The sequence below is a fragment of the Temnothorax longispinosus genome, chromosome 3 (assembly GCF_030848805.1).
Source record: "Temnothorax longispinosus isolate EJ_2023e chromosome 3, Tlon_JGU_v1, whole genome shotgun sequence".
In the NCBI taxonomy this organism is placed as follows: Eukaryota; Metazoa; Arthropoda; class Insecta; order Hymenoptera; family Formicidae; genus Temnothorax; species Temnothorax longispinosus.
The window spans coordinates 24,918,695-24,938,310 of NC_092360.1; the positions used below are offsets into that span (position 1 = coordinate 24,918,695).

Below are 19,616 nucleotides of genomic sequence, written 5' to 3' on the forward strand. Positions count from 1 at the left end.
ATGGCAATTAATCGAGTATGTCATAATCGCAAAAGCAAAGATCTTCGTATAAAAGCTATAATAAAATTAAAAAATGTCTAATTGTAATTGTTGCGTTACTTGGCAAAGTTGTGCTCATGATCGAAAGAATTCATCTTTAATTTGTTTGAAGTTGTGAAAAAAGGATAAGCACACTCGGCAGATTAATAGCGCGATTATGCAGATGCGACGATCCGAAATATTACATCGTTTCGGGTAATACCTTCCGGAAGTACTCGCTCGATCTCTCTCGAGAAGGGTCATTGATCTTCAGATACCGTATAGCATCCGCGCGAATAAGGTCGTATAAGCAGCCACGACGATGTGAACACCGCCCGACACGACTGCCTTGCACGAAAATCCGTAATTTGCAATCATTTTCGGAACGGTCCTCCCGACCGCATTTATTTCGATCGTAACCTGTCCGTCATCTCTTCGCATGGCCGTACGTCCGTTCGCGGCGTCCTTGCTGCGCTCGCTCGTTTTGGGGTTCATGAATATTAATTCTCTACTCTCAAAATATAATCCCGCGTAACGCCTTTCTCGCTGAAATGGTCGCGCGGATCGTTGCACTCGAAGAACGAAACTCTTCTCGTCCCAACCCGGCAGTCCTCGCCCGGGTCCTTTGCTTTTTTCTTCTTCTTCTTTTTCATCCTGATCTCGCTTGGACACCATCTTTTTAGCCACTACTGGGGCGAGGATTTTTGGCGATATTTATGAACGTCTAAAGTAAGATCGCCTCGAGGACATTTTTTTGACCGCTTCTGAAGTTTGCCGATGTCAATTTAATTGATCGAATCAACGCAAGGACACGTTAATTATAAGGAAGAAAATTATGCGTTCTTTTTAGCATTAATATAGTTTTATTTTTGAGCAATTCGATAACATTGAAACCTACATGAATGTTTATAATTAAAGATTACGTTAATTAAGAAAATGGAGTTCTGTATTGTAAATCTGAAGGCTGTATTCTTTGAAAAAATAGTGTTAGCGATATATCTAAAGAAGAATATATTAAGTCAAAAGAATTTTTTAAATCGTAAATATCTTACGTTTAAGTTTAAAATGTTAATTACACAATCAATTTGCAAAACTTAGAGAAGAAAGAAGGATGTGGAGTTTAATATCTATAAAACCGGTAATAGTATTACAATACCGCTCTGCTAGTGAGCGCGATAAGTGGTCTTTAACTCCATAGAGTCTATCTAATCCGCGATCTAATCCAAACGCGATATCTTCGCACGAAGAACATTCGGTCTTTAGTTGGCCGTTTGACACAAGCCGGAAGATGGGAATGCGCGCACACAAAGATTTCATCCCGGTCGTGGGTGTACCATCTCATGCGGCGGCGCGTAGAATTATAAATTCGTTCCTTCGCGTGTGTACACGGCGTACCTCTGAAACAAATTCCAGCGCTCCATCGGGAATTACGGCGCCCCTCGTGAATGAAACTGGACACTGCCGGCCGCGGCGTCGTCGTCATGCACGAGCGTTCGTGGCGGAATGCAACAAAGAGGTCCGTACAACTTGCCTATAACTACGTGAGCCGGCTGACTGCAGCTGGAGAGATAGATAGGTAGGTAGGTAGATAGGTAGGTAGGTAGGTAGGTGAGTTGGTATCCAGCGACCGTCTATCAGATGACTCTCGAGTCCCAAGCATGGTAGTGGAATGATTCAGTGTCAAAATTGTAAAAATCGAATCAGACGCTGCGAAATCCGAGGAATAAATAATCGGATAAAAATTTACAATTTAATCTATCCCTTCCTTCTCTTCTGTAATATTATAAATATTAGATACAATAGTTCCTATTAATAATATATATATAATATATTATTATAATTCATATTAGTACACGATCATGTTAGTACACTGCGTAAATGTGAATATATGCTCTGTCGTAAAAGAGAATGATATATTTCCGGCGAGATAGTAGTATTTAAATTATTTAATTTAAAAGAAGTAAAAATATATAATTTAAATACGAAGCGAAAGTGATACTACATTTTCTGCTTTAATAGGACTTTCCAAATGTAATTTGTATGCTATTTCCGAAATAAATCGTTTATTAATTTTTAAAGCGTATACATAAAATATGGTGGAAATCGCACACTTCTTCACAACGCGGGAAAGGCGTGACTCATTCATTATAGGCACGATAGGAGATACCTGCAGATACATAAATTCAAATCGGCAGGAGAGAGTACGCCTTCTTGAATTGATTATATCTTGTGCACTAACGTGTGCAAGTCCATAGAGATAACTTTCCTTAACCTTCCATCGGAATTAATCCTTATGCATTATCCGTATAAAATCTATGTTGGAGAGAGAGAGAGAGAGAGAGAGAGAGAGAGAGAGAGAGAGAGAGAGAGAGAGAGAGAACCTTCGTACGTATGCATACTAGTAAAAATTATTTTCACTTTGTTGTATTACAGTTAAATGTTACGAGGAATGCAATGTATACCATCAAATATTTAGTCATATGATTGAAAATACATAAAATAAATGTTGATAAAATATTCATCTAAAATTTAAATATATGTCAATTAAAAAACCGTAAAAAACATTTTTTTTTACATAAAATAAATTTTTTATTTGTTTATTTCTCTTTTAAAAGCTGATAAAGTTCTCGTTTAAAATTTCAAAATTTCCACGGAGCACATTTGCAAATTACAATTCTTTACTTCATCTGAGAGATCTACAGTTTAGCTTGATGGAATCGAACGAATGGGGAAACACGATTTTACCAAATTACTTTGCTTTCGTTACCTTGGAAACCTTCCTGCCTCGTGGCAAAAGGTAAAAACGTGGCATTTCTGTTCGTTTACTTCTCTATAAACTAACTTCTTGGAATATGTGCAATGCAAGCTTAGACTTCGATGGGAAAACTAGGAAAAGTGCAAACCACTAGAAAAGTTATTCACAGTTCTCTCGCGATCTCACATCCTTATACAATGCAGCTTCATTCCATGATTTGTATATGAATAAAACAGACTTTGGACGTCCCTTTTTGTCGCACACATTGCACTTCCTCGTATATTCTATCTTTATCTCGTTCCATACTAATTTTCAATTTGATATTCCTTTCCTAGTTTACTCTTCTATCTTTATCTTTAGCTATTAGAAGAATATAGTAATATTTTATGTTATCAAGATAATTTAGAAAGAATAATCATTATTTCAAACGCAGACACAAAGAGCTCGTGATAGAACACAATATTTCATAATTTTAAACAAATTATATATTGCGTATTACATGTTGTAAAGTATTGCAGAAATCGTGTTGTATTATAATATAATTTATATAGCGTTTTGACTTTAGCGATCTTCTATCTACATGTCTAGATGTTATCTAGAAGTTGCCAGCTTCGAGCCCGAGCGAGATGATCAATTTTTCTGCAACGTACGTTATAAGATGCGATCCACTAGACGCTTCAAACGCTTCAGAGCATCATTTTGTCCTTGTTTAACATTAGATAAACAACAAAGATAAAATGTTTCCAAGAGCGTTTGGAATGCCAAGTGGATCGCATTCATAGTTACATTAGCCGACGACCTAGAATTGGTTATCGATGATACGTTACGCTGAATTTGGATAATCTCTCGGTAGGCTCGATTGCAACGATGCTGTTCTCAGAGCCCATAGAAAAAACGTATCCCTATTGATTTACGTCTCTTTCTTTGCGGTATTCGATCGCATGACGACGGTAGTGGCGGTGCACTTCGCAGTCCATTGCCGGTGGTGGGCGATAAGCCGCACGGCCATAAAATCGAAATTTCAGAGTCTCCGAAGTGTAACGCCGCCCATAAATCGCAATCGTAACTCTCCATTACCATTCAATAGTGAGGAAGAAAAAAAAATGAAGCGGCTTCGGTTCGCGGTTTTTGTCCGCGCGGACGCTCCGTTTCCCATAAAAACAGAGCACTTCACTGTGCGCTTCCGTGACGTTAAGTGAAATAGCAGAAAGACGATGGCCCGTAAAATTAATCGTATCTCCAAAAGTAGGGCATGGTGAGGGGAAATAATTTCGCATAATTTCGACAGCTGTTACGCGTTAAAGTAAATTATTAAAACTTTCGTTATTATTTCAATTAACGATATAAGAAGTGTCATATTTTCGATGATGTTTAATCTTTTCATTTTTCATGCGAACTTTTGTATTAATAATAATAAAATTAAAAATTTATAAAAAGGAGACAGGGAGTGAGAGAAAGAAAGAGATTAGAATACTTCTTAAAATGTATATCACAATACGATAATTTTAGTGCGTGTCTAAGATGAAGATGTAAAAGTAAATTATAATCACGGAGTAATTCTTGAAAAATTAAATAAATTTTATTAGATATTAAATAAATAATGAAATTATTTAATAAGTAAAAATACATATGTTCAAAAATGTTTTTAACACGTACACGCACCAGAATTTCGAATTTCGAATTTAAATTTTAATTTATTGTTTGCAACGTGACTACAAAATAAATTTGAAATTTTATATAGCTGTCAAATTATTGGAATATGGCTATTCTGCTATTACATTTATCAAAAATTTTAATATACTAATAATATAATGAGAAACGTCATATTACAAACTAATAAATAATAAAACGTAATAAACTTTAGGCACGTTTGAAATTTAAACGACATTAAATATAGTATACGTTTCGTCTCAAATGCGTTAAAATGTTTAGATAAAGTGATCAGATACGTCGTTCAGAAGGATAAAAGGGACGAGTAAAGAAGTTAGAATCCGCCACCGTCGTCGAGATAACCGGTACATCAGCGAAAGATACCTATAGGTACCTATATAATATCCAGGTCGTAAACGAACCTTTTATTTTTTTCTTTGAGAGAGTAATGCTTTGCGATGTACCGTTACGTCTGCCGAAGAAGGGCCCGAAGAGGGCCGGCAAATATTTCATGAGCCGCTTGAACCCTCAGATACAAGGAAGAGGATGAAAGAGAGAATTAAAGTGTTACACGGTCTCTACCTATATCATGTTGGTTCGTTACACGGCTATTATTCAGTTAATCTTCCGTAATGATGACCATCATTACGTAACTTGTCGAAATATCGATAACTGATAGCTGGTAGACATCAGCACATTTGATATTTATATATGAATTTTTTTATGAAAATGATATCCCACCTAATTAAGCTAATTTCAGAATCAAATAAATCTATGTTATTTAACAAAAAATTTATTCCATTTCAATACTATACATATACTATACTATAATACATATTACTGACAATAAGTTATATTTTAATTGTAAAATATTTTTAGTTCTTATTCATATATGTATAAATACCAATATATATATAAATTATTTATATATATATGTATGTATATAATTTGATTTTTGAATGGATAATTTTTCCTTATAAGGAGAAATAAAAATCTGACGAAGAAATAGAAAACAGAACTGTTGTCAACTCGTAAGAATATTTTTGGGAGATTTAATCATCCAAACATATTTCACGAGTGTCTCAAATGCGGAAGGATTGCATTGCCAGAGTTCTTCTGGGAAAACGTTGTGACAGGACAATTGGGTCAGAATGTACAATCCGGAAGATAGCTGGAGCTGAGGTTTAAACAGCGATACAGTAGCATTTAACTGTACTCACGAACAATAGTCGTGAAGGGACCGTCCCAGAAATGGATGACGGAGCCAAACAAAGGAGCCACGTGCCGCGATCTGTGACTGCTACACTCGCTACACTTAGTGTCCTATGAGATTTGCGTCTAATTTCAACACCTTATTAAGCCATGGATATGCAATTTCTCCAGCCAAAATTTAATTGGCTACTATTATATATATCCTCACAATTTCTAAAAATCTCCAATATTAAATTTATCTCATTCACTAACAATAAGTCTCATAATTAAACTTCCATTAAGTTTACTCGGAATTTAGTAAATGATACAATTCTGTTCGCATCAAAAGCTTAATTCGCCAACATATATTATTATTAGTCAAGTCTATTTTATCTTAGTAAGTTTTGACAAGAGAAAGATTAAATTAAAAATTATTTTTAAGATCTCAGAGAACACTCTGTACAATAATACCTGGATAGCGGTAAAATAATAATAGGTCGAAAATAATAACTTACCCTGTGAGGTGCCCGAAGTAGTCGATGCACAGCGGCAAGCTGGTTGATTAGCGGCAAGGTCGCGCTGAAGGTGTGATCGGGAGGGTTAACATCCGGATAGAGGGTTGGATAACTGAATGGATCGACGTCGTTGAGATACTGCACTTGGCAGGTGAAAAACATCTGGCGATACATTTCTTCCCGGCACGGGGACGGCCGGGATTGTTCGTAATTCCTCGTCCCCCGAAAAAGATAAGGTTCACCCCCCGGCCCCCTTTCACGTACACACGACGATTGTGTGCGCACGCCGTGGCGCACTCACGCGATGCGCGAACCGGTTTGTCGTACCGCCGATTTATTTCGATTCGATCTGTCGGCTGAAACGAGAAAACGTCCCTTTACTTTCTGCATGTCTCCTGTTCGCTGCTGATTACGCTTGCTTTTAGTTCTTGCTAAGACTTCGAAACGCATCGTTCTATGAATGACAGTTGCTCGAAGAAAGACATAATCACTTTTTTCGAAATTTATTTGCTTGTTTGTTTGTTTATTTTTTTCCATTAAAATATATAGTATATTGTTAAATATTAAAAATTATAAACTTTTTTTTAACAAGAGTTCAATAATTTACGCATATTGAAAACTAAATTGTTATAAAGAATAATTTTTTCTATATAAAAAATGAACAAAAAACACTTATAAGAGTGTAGGAAAAATTTCTGTATATAAAAAATGTCTTAATTAAAATTTAGATAAAGTATGCTCATTGCACAAATATTTAACCGCCGCTTCTTGACCTTTCTGTGTTGTTATTAATATACTACTTTTCTTAAACAGTAATAGATCATAACGAACTGTCGGGTATCTACCGATCTATGGATATGTGTCCATCTGCCTCCGTTCTTACGCTTGCATTTTCCGAGCAATCTGCTAATTGTAGAAAGGTTTTCAGGCACGTAGGAACCGCGACAGAAAGCGCGCATAAAGTACCGTGAAAGTAGCGACGTTAGGATTATAACGATCTAGGACTGCAGTCATCATCGTTAATGCAACCGGTGTCCACGTCGTTTTCAAACGGTCGTTGACCTTCGAGTTTCCTTTCACTCGCTTATCGATTTGTTAACTCAAAGCAGAAAACCAGTGGGAATGCTCTCGTGCCTCCGTTCAAGGCTCCCGCACGTATTTAAGAAAATAAATTTATCACATGTTATTTATGTATCCTCTTCTCGCGCATGTGCGAATCGTATGTTTGATGAAATCAATTATGTCGGAGATACGGAATATTTTTACTATATCGATAGAGAGCTTTAATTTATAAAGGCAAGGCGGGCACAGAATTAACATGTTAATTTCTGTTTAATTTAGTTTCATAATTTTTCAATTTAGGTTTACATTTTAAATGATGTAAAACAAGTTCTATTATCTTTGGTATCAATATGATAGAATTATTAATTTTTTTTTCGTTTTTCTCTACCTCAACGTTTTCAAATAGAATTTTAGATAAATCTTCTAATGTAATTTACAAATTAAAAATACATTTTTCGTACGATATGAAAATTGGAGCAACTTCAACCGTTAGCATAGGTATAATATCCTCGCGAAATATGTTACAATGGAAATTTATTCAACTAACAAACGATTATCGAAGTATCGATACTACTCGAACATCTGCTAATAGACTTTACATAAAGTTCGTAGCGGAATGTTGTAGCTACTCGATGTAGCAGTAAGTAACTTGCTTGTAGTTAACGAAACTTCAAAAATCTAAATCCCTTAACACTACGATATATATCTCCGCTGCAACGTGTCCACGATTGTACCGGGTGCGCGAGAAGAAATCGCTATAGCTAGCTATGAAAAAGCGCCGCCATACCGGTTTTCGCATGCCATCGCGTTATTATGTATCCTTACCAATAAGAAAATATTAAACGACAATGTCTTTTTTAAATACATATTAATATAAAGAAAATACATATTTCCTCCTGCTACATCGATTGCAGGTTTCGATTAAAAGTCTTATTATTATTTTCGTTCATGAATCAATAAATTTGAGAATAATATACAGATATTATGTGTCTTAATATTTTTTAATAAAAGATTTAATAAAAGGAGAAGTATATATGAAATTAACATATTTGAATATTCAGTATTCTTTCTAATCGAGCAGTGGAAGTTGAAAAATTGTGTAGTCGGCACCTATGCGACATGATCTTTATTCACGCATCATAGACTTCCTTGCGACATCAGACTTGTAAGAGAATCGGCGCCAAGCGCAAAATGAATTCGCGAGCTGTCATTATCAATGTATGCCGACCCGTCTCGTCATCTTTGTTCTCGCATTGTTCTTAGTTGCAAATGGGCCAGCCCTTCTTCGAACCGGCTTGAAGAAAGAAACGGAAAGAGGACAGATAAAGAGAGTGGGCGAGAGAGAGAGAGAGAGAGAGAGAGAAAGAAAGAGAGAGAGAGAGAGAGAGAGAGAGAGAAAAGACAGAGAAAGAAAGAGGAAAAGAAAGAAATCAAAGGAAGGAAAAAGAGGAATAGAGAGATGAACGAAAGGAGAGAAACGGAATGGAGGAAGAAAGAGAGTGAAGGGGATATGTCGAAGAGAAGAGGGAGTTAGAAGGGAAAACGAGTCTGCGCCATGCCACGAATGTAATCGCAGTTGTGGTCGACGAAAGATTCATGATCAAGATGCGATCGCGACGCGAGATCGAACTCGCGAGGATTCCCAAACTCGCTTGAATCAACAATTCCGCCCTTCGGAATGTCGTGTCTTTTGGCGTTTTAACCACGTTTCTCGAGAATCAAATAATCAGAATATCGCGCTTTAGCCTTTATTTATAGCATTTTGGAGCACTCGGTCACGCACATGCAATTGTAATACGATATATTTTCGAACGTTACGTCTTATTGTCTTTTGGAATATCGTATTCTTAGAATGTCTATTTCCATAACGCCGAATTTTTCACAAAATCATACTTCAACCTCCGAATAACGTTTTTGGAGCATTTCACATTCATATTCATAAACGTCTCATTTTCAAACATTGTTAATAATCCGATTCTTTTTTTAACTTTAATATTCTATCACATTAAATCAAAAATATTGAAATGTCGTGGAATTATCGATAAAGATTGCAAATCGCTAAAAGATGATAAAAATGACTTTTCAGGCGAATCTAATAACACGTCTGTTTTTAAATGACTTATATCGCTGGCAAATATACATGAAAATTTCGCATAAGGCAGATCCGAAGGTGAACGACTGAAAAAAAACGTGACGGAGCAGCGAACGTGAACCGGACCTATCATCTGTACGCGCTAACATCCGAAATAAATAACGTCCTTCAGGAGCGGCTGAGCGTCAGAACCAGTCGAGACGTGTGACATTCCAGAAAATTACTGATCCAGGCTCCTATACCAATCGTGCAATATTTACATAAAAATATAAGTTTGATTAGATAGATCGCGTTCATTGATATACATTAATGTCCGTTTCTACCAATATATAGATTAACTTTAATCTCGGTTTAACTTACTTTTTGTCTTTTTATTTTATTTTATTTTAAGAATGAGAAAAATATAAAGTAAGTTAAATTGAGATTAAAGTTAATCCGCATTGGTAAAAATGGACATAAATGCAATAGAATATAAATATATTATATGATAATGACTACTTCAATATTATCGAGAACTGAAAATCAAAATATTAGAATTTATATAATCGGTACTTGTGACTTTTTATTTTGATTGTAAATCCAGAGATAACAATAAAACGAGAGCTTAAGATGCTCAAAAGTATTGTTTAAAGGTTGAAATATTGTTCTCAAAGATTTCAGTTGCTGATTTCAATCGGCTTATATTACAAGATATTATGATTACTGAGAAGTTTCCAAGAGAAATTTATATTTCGGAACATAATATCTCTCTGCTACTGACTATGTATATACTGTATACGTATAGTCGATATGTATATACAAATATTTGTATCGAACAAGTTATCGACACGTATCGTGATAACATGACAAAAAACATATGTAAGTACGTGCTTCGAAATATGAAGCACGCGTTTCATAATGAAAACAAAACATCTTTCATGTCAAACATGAAGTATTCTATTGCGTTAAAGTAAATATCTTTGCTTTCTTCTTTTATTACAAAATTATTTACAATTTCCTTATTTAAATGACCCAATATTTACTTTCACTCATATCCTGCTTAATTCTTTGATTAAGATATCAAATCCTTATCTCCTGGATTACCGATAAAACATGCATCCAGGCTCTAGTTTATATAAAATAGTCTTCGACAATATAAATTAAAATATATAAATATAAACTTATCTGTATATTTGCTAAAAAATCATCACGTATGTCTATAATTATCTTTGGAAAATTTACATTATCTTTTTATGTCTTATAACTTCCCAAAATCAAATAAACGTTTAATTGCTCCGTGATTTGGGAATTTCAAGTATCAAATCGAGTTCCTACGTGCCTGTTATCATTACTCTCACAGGATTATCGAATACAATCAAAGCGAACCTATCAAAAGTATTCGCGAATTCCGTTCGACTTTTGCCCATAACCCGCAGAGAGGTCCTCCTTCAAGGCGAGATCGAGAGGCATAGGCCCTGCGCTGCGCGAGATGAAAGCGCGCGCGCTTCGGAGCACGGAGTCTGCGCGAAGCGAAAGAACTCACCTTTTGGGGTTGACACGCGCACTTCCGCCGCCGACGCGAACAACGGAAACGCGTGCCGGAAGCCGGTGGGAAGCGCGGTACGAGGAGCGGAATTACGAGCACACGCACGGCTGGAGGGAAAGGAGATGTGCGGATGCGGCGCGATGCAGCGCGAGTAGAACACGTAAGTTTACACGCGGCGCGCAACAACGTGCCTTACCTCGAGAGCGGCCGTCGCGACACTGAACGTGCCGCAGACACCTGTCGCCGTCGACCGACAGTGCCGCCGCCGAGCGGTCGAACCCCTCTCTCGTTCACGTGGTATACGCACCCCGAAACACTGATGTTCGAATAACACATGATCTTCACGAACCATAAATCTATATGATTTTTCTGAAATTTATTGCATTTATAAATGGAACTATTAAAAAATTATTCAAAATTCTTTTGGATAATTATTTTATGCACGACTGCTTTATAGGCGTTTCAAAAAGGAGTTATTTTTGTTTCAAACAGCAATCGTAGAGAACAATGTTTAGTAACTTTATCTTACTTTACATAAGGTATGCGTTATTCAAACTTTTATTTTAATTTGTTATCAGTACATTATCAGTACGTAATCAAAAACTTTTATTAGCTCAATTCTATTATTTTGTTTTAAAAGAATTCTTTAGAAATGCAAGTCAGTCTCGTAAAATATAGGCGCCAAGCAATTTGCGCGACAAGTAAGTTAAAAATTTTAGATGGTTTGCTAAAAACGAGTAAAAAATTATAATTTTAAACGTAATTAACATTTAATTGTTATGTCAGATAAATGTCACGTATTTTACAAATTCTAAATTAAAGCTTTCAATTTTTAGGACTTAAAACTGTAAATATATGTAAAAATTACTTAAATAAAATATAATTTTCACATTATTAATTAATTTATGTTTAGCACATATATTGTATAATACATTATTTTATTAATAATCGCTAAACTGAAAAAAGAACTATTTGAAGTATTGTCATACGAGATAATAATCTGAGGATAAAACAAGCTGAGATGATTGTATACTAAAAAAATAATCAGCAATGTGAAAAAATATGGAAATATAAGCGCGGTTGTACATATCTCTGCGTACTGCGACGAGTCCCCGTAGGGATCTCGAGCAGCATAAAAGGGGACGCTGTGAGCCCATAGAAACGTGATGGAGGGGTTCATTGTGCGGGAGAGTGCTAATGCTATCGTGCCACTCACAAGGGTAGTTCACACAATGGCGCAAAAATATAAGTGACTTCTGCATAATTTTGAGCGAAGTGATCAATTAGTCACGAAATCTTCTATATCTCGTATTAAATATTACTCATTAACGTGCAATTGAATCGCAGAATCGCTTTAAAAGCCAAGACTAATTAAGAATACATATATAATTCCAATAAAAAATGACCACCTTTAATAGATTTTGAATATGTGTGTGTGAATGCGTAATTAATTAAATTCTCCATCAAAGCGCAAAGAAATTTTATATCAAATTTTAAGGAATATGATAAAAATAACTTTTAATAGTTTTTAACAAATGCAATAATTATTTTTATTTATGACAAAAATTAATAATATTGGAGGTGAGAAATTATGACAATGTCATAGTGAATAATTGTGAACCGAAACGCAATATGCGAAGGGCGCGGTGTGGAAGCACTCAAGCAAGGTCCCTTTGTTTGCTACCGCTTCGTGCACAATACGAAAAATTGCAAGAGGGTAGCAAGGAGCTCTTCGTGCATCCCTCACTAGAGACAATAATGTCGCGCGCATTTCCACTTCTCTTGATCTCATCTGCTTTCTCGTAGGGCTTTGTTAGGAGAATTTCTCGATAGTCATGCCGAGCTATCCGTTTATGTATGACTACAGAGTATTGCACGCCAAAACGAGAGCATTAGAATAGTAAATACAAATGCACAATTTAAAAAGGAAAATACATTTTTCGTATTTTTCTGTCAGCGAAATTGTCTGTAAATTTATTCCATTTACTTAAGAAAATTCTTATCATTTAAAATTTAAACGGATAAACATTATTTTACCGAGAATTCTTTTACAAAACATTTTTATACGTTTTCCTTAGTGTTTAGTTTTAAATGAACTTAAATGTCAAATGAAAGGATTTAATAAAAATTTCAAAAAATTATGTAAGAAACAGGACAATAGTGCGAATTAAAAAAAGAAAAATATTTAACTCCGCAAAATATTACCATTTTTTTAAATTTTATTATTTGTATTATATTATAATTTATAACAATATGTGTGTACACAACTTAAATAAATTTTTGATTCTTCTTCTTTAATCTAATATTTCGTTTATATAGATATATTTTTAAATTTTATTGTTATATTTACTTTTATATTTGTTTTGTTACGTTTCTTGCTTATATACAGACTGCTTATATACAGAATAATATTAATTATAATAGCAAATATTACAATATACATCTCGCTACTTGAAGAAAAAACTACTGACACGTTAACATGCAATAAAAATGCATAACAAAACTCACCGGAATGTAGCCATCAGGTTGAATCCTTTTATTGTCTCTGAAAAGAGAAAAATATTAAATGATTTGCGCAGCTGCTAAATTATATGTATATGTATAATAGATATACAATATGCAATTTATCCGTTAAACTGTTTTATATTTTTTTAATAAAACATACCGATTTCTTCGTTGAATTACTGGTGTTTTTGGCGTGCTATCATGAATAATGACCTGAGTTGCGTCTATTTCTTCACACTCTGAATTGTCTTCGGAAGAGTCTGCAAAAAAAAAATAATACATATACAATATTTACATTAAAATATTCTAACATACATCTTTCTTAGATAAAACTTTATTTATTTACTTTTATTTACGTTACCACATAACAAACTCAAAAATATAAAAAAATTAATAAAATTTTATTAATAAAACTATAGTTAAACTTTACTACTTATGCATATGGAAATATTATAAATTTAACTTAAGTATTATGAATACATCTTTCCAAATTGCTTTACGCATATTTTTCACAGAGATTTTAATTCTCCATAGATTCTCGTTTTCAAACAATGCGTCGACAATTTATCTTTTTGTCAACCAATTAAAAGAAAGAATATTACACAACAAATTTCAATTGTTTATTTCCGGATTCATTTTGTTGAGCTCCATGCGATACATCGGATAATCCGACTGATATTATGTAAACTAGGTACGATAGTATCGATCGCTAAGTGACGCTAAATTCATTCCCGTCTCACCCTCTTCGACGCGTTCCTGTTTATGAATACGGGAGAGAACAGGGCTGTAGCACAGAACAGCTGTATCACCGAGCACGTGATCGATGTCAGTATCCTCGCCAATAAATAACGGCAACGTAGAAGGTCGTTTCCGGGGTGGCAATCTTCGGGGTGCCGGTTTCACATTGTCGTAAGGAGATTTTCGTCCATAATTGTCCGGCGGATCAGGTGGATTCTCTACCTGCAACAGGGATAACTAACTCAAATACCCTATGGTAATTCTTTTGCTCTCTCATATTATTGATGGTTTCTTTTTTGGAAAATATGCTTGAAAATAGTAGTATAATGTTGGTATAGATAACATTGTTAAATTATTATTATTATTATTAACAAATAATAATAAAGAAAGAAAAAAAAGAGAATAAAGGAATAAGGCAAAATTCAATATAGTTAATGCTATTTTTATTATGCGATTGATTATCCACATTTGTCAACTGTTTTATTTTCGAATATTTTAAATTTTATTACTCAATATTGCTCAATATATTTTAAAGAATTTAATTGTTTAGAAATTGTTTATGAGAAAATAATAAAAAAAATATTAATCTTTTATTTTTCTTATTTTAGTAATTTGCATCGTACGTAACAATATTTTATCAATAGGCTTCGTAAATTTATCCGTCTTTTATTTGGATCATTCTTTCACAATTAAAGAGATTCATTAGATTGTATAAAATCATTATCAGCCTGACGTATGAGACCAAACGTTACGTAATATGATGATCAATCTTACCCCTTCTGGACTAGCGCGATCTCCCAAGGGCTCGGATGGTGGCGGCGGAAATTCGATAGGAAATCTAGAGAGGCTTCTCTTGACACACGTCTCAGGTTCAGGGTTAACGCCGATATCGATCTTCTCGTATGACTCGGAGGAGTCGGAAGTGCTGTTGGGAATTTCCACGGGAATTCTGACGACCCCGTCAGGAACGTTGGAGGAGCTGTCCATCCACCATGCCTTCTCCCCGGATTCGACATGTCGGATTTTCTTAAGCGGCTTCGAAGAGTAAAGGCTCTCGTTATCGACAGGGTTGTCGGTACTTTGACTATCGGCAGACGCCACCGGGATGACCTCGATGCCCTCCGGAACGTTCTCGGGGTCGTCACTCATCCACCACGCTCGTTCGCCGGACTGCTGATGCCTGATGCGATTTCGTCGATCAACTGATCGAATACTGCCTCGACTGGAGCCCCGTCTCGAAATAGGGGATACCGGCGAGGGTGATTTTTTCGCTTCTTCCGCTGCAACGTCGTCCAACCACCAGGCATATTCTTCTGATCCTTGTCGCCAAATTCTGAGTTTATATTTTCCTAGCAACACACGCAAGAAATAAGATAACAGACGCAAGGATTAAATAGCACTTTCTGAATTAAAAAGACTGAAAATTATAAATAATTTATAAAAAATTAATTAATTAATTAATTAAACGTTAGTAATAAAATATAAAATCTGCCGTTAATTAATCACGTTTTTATGTATTTAAATACGTATAAATGTTATTATGTTATAATGATCTGTTCTTCTTGAATTAAAGTAATACATAATAGTTTATATTCTCAAAATAATAATAATAATTTGTACTTTTATTGTACAAGTGACTTCACAAAATGTGAATATAAACTAAGCACACATCATTATATATATTATATAATATTTAAAAATGTATTATACATATGTTTATATTTAATATATATGTATATTAAAAGATTAACTTACCATCATCCGGTAAGGCTGTGCTGATTGTTGTTTCCTGACTAACATCATTATTCCATGGACTAGCTCTTTGAATCCCTTCGGGAATGTTATCGGAATTTGGATCCAACCACCATGGTTTTTCGTCCGAAGACTGACGCTGAATCCTCATATTATTTCCCCTTATTCCGTCGCTTTTCTGAGAATTACTGAAACTAGGACCTTTTGACAGATTCTGACTGACTGATCTCGAAGATGATAGCGGCTGTCCTGACTTGTTACTGGCTTCGTGGTTTTCCTCAAAGGAGTCAACCCAACCATCTGATTTACTTGTATCATCGGAATCTTGATTCTTGTTCTTAAAGAAATTCGTCATTGGCGCCAGCGCTCTCATCAGGAAGGACTTGGCCTCTTCCGTCTTCGCGGAACGATCACTCTTAGATCTTGGACTAGAGGGTGGCCTAGGTGGTTTCTCCGTCATCATTGACATATCATCGGCCGACGACGCCAATACGCTCGTCCTCGACGATCCCGCACTGATTTTACCTTTTACTTCGCGCGCGGGCGATTCTGACGTTCTCTTTCTTCTCCGTCTCGAACCCGTCTTGTCCGTACGATCGTCATCATCCTCGCTGCTGGAGGAATTCGCAGAGGTCGACTGACTATTGCTGGAACTGAATGTCCCAGATGGCCTCTTTTTCGTTCCGCAAGGTGACTTTGACCCGCTTTTCGTTTCTTCCCATTTTGGTGAACTATTCGAGCCGTTCCTCCCAAGCATTGGCTTCGATTCTCCCGACGGAGTCCTGAACCTCGATCGACCGGACTTCGTTGAGGTCAAGGATCCCGAAGAAGCTGCCTGGGGAACATGCCGTTCCGATGCCGTTTCGAAATCCTGAGCGCTGACAGAAATGTTTCTTTGACTTTTCTTTCTTCTCGCGTACTTGGAGCACAAGTCACCGTTCTCCATGTTCAAGGTCGACTTGCGGAAGTCCTTGTTCACGTACTTCGTTGCCACGGTACACTTCGGCGTGGCGGCGGTCGTAGTATCATTTTTCGGCACAGGTGGTTTGCCGCGCGCGTCCGGCGAACCGCCTTGTCGTAGATTCACTGACGGCAGGATCGAACCGGCCGATGATTTCCCGGACGATGGCGGCGTTGTCGTTTTTATTTTTATACCCTGACTCGTCACCGAACTAGCTGACGATGATTTCGATCTGCCAATTGGCATGCTTACAGAAGATCCGTCTGACGAGCCGGTTCGCGTCATTTGACGCGGCGTATTCTTCGTCGATACGTTCCGAGTCTGCGATGTCGATGCCGAGCGACTTTGCGAAGAACCGCTTTCAATGAAAAATATTAATTAACTCAAGAACACATTTAACCTTTCAGTCTTTTTCAGTTAAGTCTTTTTAAAGATTATGGATTTTGTCTATCTTTTACATTAAATATAATAAGTATAATAACAGATATGCTGCACAGTTCTTGCACAATTTAGTATAATTTGTACAAAATTATTTCCGAAAATTTTTATATATTTTATAAAGTATTTTTCGCTAAAAAATTTATCTATTAAATATTAAAAATTAGCCTGAAGTTTATCTTCTAAACTTGAGATATTAGATAATGTAATTTATTAAAATGCAATGCATTCGGATAAGTTGCAATTGATTTTGTTATCTTCTTTATTTGCATTATGTAGGTATATCCAATAAATTACTTTACTAGAAAACAAATTTACGTACCTCGATGTCGAATCTTTTCTTTGCGAAACATCACGCTTTTGAGAAATAATTTCTTCATTTTGGTCTTGACAATGCCCTTCGACAATTCGAAGAGACTCTCCGGTTCTAGAAGAGGAGCTGGCATCCGATTTCGGAGTGGATCCTCTTCTTTCGCTGTATGCATCGGATTTCGATGATGTTATTTCAGTCTTCGAAGAACATTTAGGAATTTTTACATTATTCTTTGAAGAAGTACGTTCCAGTCGCGGAATGGACGGTCTTCTTTGGTTATAATCGTCACATCTCGATGCATTCTGCGAATCCTGCGTTGAATCTTCTCTGCGATAAAATGCAAGATTCTGATTGGAGCTTCTTAAATTACTTAAATTACTGTTTCCGTGTGTTTCAATCTTTCGTGCACCACAGCAACATCGTTCGCTACCGTGAATTCTGTCTTCCTTATTTACGCAATGAATATCTTGACCGCTTGACGATGTCTTCGAGTCATTGGACGCTGTCTCGTCGTTAGTTGTTGTGCAATTCAAACCGAGAAGTTTCTCATTTTGACTTTTAGTATCAGAACCACAAATTTCTCTGGCAGAAGATTCACTTTTCGTAGTTGCTGATGCTTCATTTGTTCTCGTATACGCGAAATTGTTAAGTCTACTAGAAGAGCTCGCATTAGTAAATCCTCTGGACGAATATATAGATGGACTTCCAGCTGATGATGCACCTGAGTATTTATCCAAGTACGTCGACCAGGGTGCACCAGATACTCTATTGCTGCCATACCTCGAGAATCTTGATGTTTCTTCCATTTGATCACACTGTACCTCTTCATCCACAGTATCCGGCAATTTTCGAAATCTAATCACTTCTTTTTGATGAACAACATTGATCTCCGCTCGCCTGTTTCTGACATAAGACGAAGAAGCTGGAGGTGTCGGTGAAGTACTTCTTGTCACCACCGTTAGCGTCACAAACTCGTTGTCCGGAAGTTTATTGTTAGTTTCGTTCTCTTCTACTCGGTTTGTAATTTTTGACAACTCGTGGTGACCATCTTTGTCAGATTTTACAGTAAGCCTTGACTTTTCTTCTTCTTCTTCTTCTTCTTTCTGATTAGTCGATTTACTGTTCAAATTTCGAAATCTTCCTCCTGCGGGATAGTTTACACTTGTGGACACTCGTTCGTTGCCACTTCGCGATGAAAGAAATCGCGAGCCAGCTGTCGAGCCAAATCTCGTCGAGATTGTAGCCGAGCTCGATTCGGACGTGCCTAAAAAGTGTAGAAAGTTCTTATAACATTAGTTGTTTATTTGCACAAGATTTGAAACGTAAGAATACTAATGATTAAGAATTTTAAATAATTGTAGAACAGCACAAAGCACTATTCATTATCAGGATTTGGCGTAATTAAATATGCTTTTAAAGTTTATGTTGAATTATAAAGTTTTGTAAAGATAGTTTTGAAAACATATTTTAATTAAAAAATTCTATATTTTAGATTTATAAATTTATAAGTAATAATAATAATAATAAATATTTAAAGAAAATATATTTTTAATATTTTTTAATTTATTATATAATACATAATAAAATAGTCGCACTTACTAGGCGAAGCAGCTGAACGACCGTAAGACGGCGCTCTTGAATAGACCCTGTAGGAATTCGTTTTTCCGACACTGACTTCCGGACTGGGCTCGCGCGATGTTTTTCCGGAATTGGAACGTAATCCTCTGTAGGAGACTGGCGGATGGTCCTTCTTTTCGATTCTACCATCGTTGCCGTAACTTCGAGCGAAACTCGATCCGGGATATGTGCTGGATCCGTACCTCGATATTCCTTCGGGCTCTCTGCTCTTTTCCCGCGAAGCCGGTCGGTTATATCTGTCCAACACGGAAGACGGCCTCTCCGATGTTTTGCCAGCTGAGAACGAGTACTTCTCAAGGAGAGACGACCTACTATCAGATAGCGGACTTTTCGCCCTCACGTCTTCGGACGACGATCTTCCGGGATGCAATCGACTTTTATCGGTGTCTTTAGTGCCTATATGATAATTTAAGAAAAATTGTGACGTTACTTCTTTTGGAAAAATAATATATGAATATATATG

General features: G+C 36.1%; 1 protein-coding gene across 16 annotated transcripts in view; it reads right to left on the reverse strand.

The window, feature by feature from the left end:
- The window catches only part of LOC139809621 (FH1/FH2 domain-containing protein 3-like), a 162,571-nt gene that overhangs the window by 128,298 nt on the left and 14,657 nt on the right, over positions 1 to 19,616 (reverse strand). For 10 of the 16 annotated variants that reach the window (XR_011731146.1, XM_071772640.1, XM_071772643.1 and 7 more), the window contains exons 3-9: positions 19,115 to 19,549; positions 17,525 to 18,779; positions 15,807 to 17,122; positions 14,826 to 15,400; positions 14,054 to 14,273; positions 13,474 to 13,573; positions 13,317 to 13,353 (exon numbers count right to left, since the gene is read on the reverse strand). Coding sequence is in view for 14 of the 16 variants with exons in the window: in XM_071772640.1 (XP_071628741.1) it covers positions 13,317 to 13,353; positions 13,474 to 13,573; positions 14,054 to 14,273; positions 14,826 to 15,400; positions 15,807 to 17,122; positions 17,525 to 18,779; positions 19,115 to 19,549 (3,938 nt within the window). In the remaining 2 variants the exon portion in view is untranslated. Of the gene's footprint in view, positions 1 to 6,129; positions 6,486 to 10,805; positions 10,943 to 13,316; positions 13,354 to 13,473; positions 13,574 to 14,053; positions 14,274 to 14,825; positions 15,401 to 15,806; positions 17,123 to 17,524; positions 18,780 to 19,114; positions 19,550 to 19,616 lie in introns of those variants that run through there. The other 6 variants (XM_071772651.1, XM_071772655.1, XM_071772649.1 and 3 more) reach the window with 3 other exon arrangements.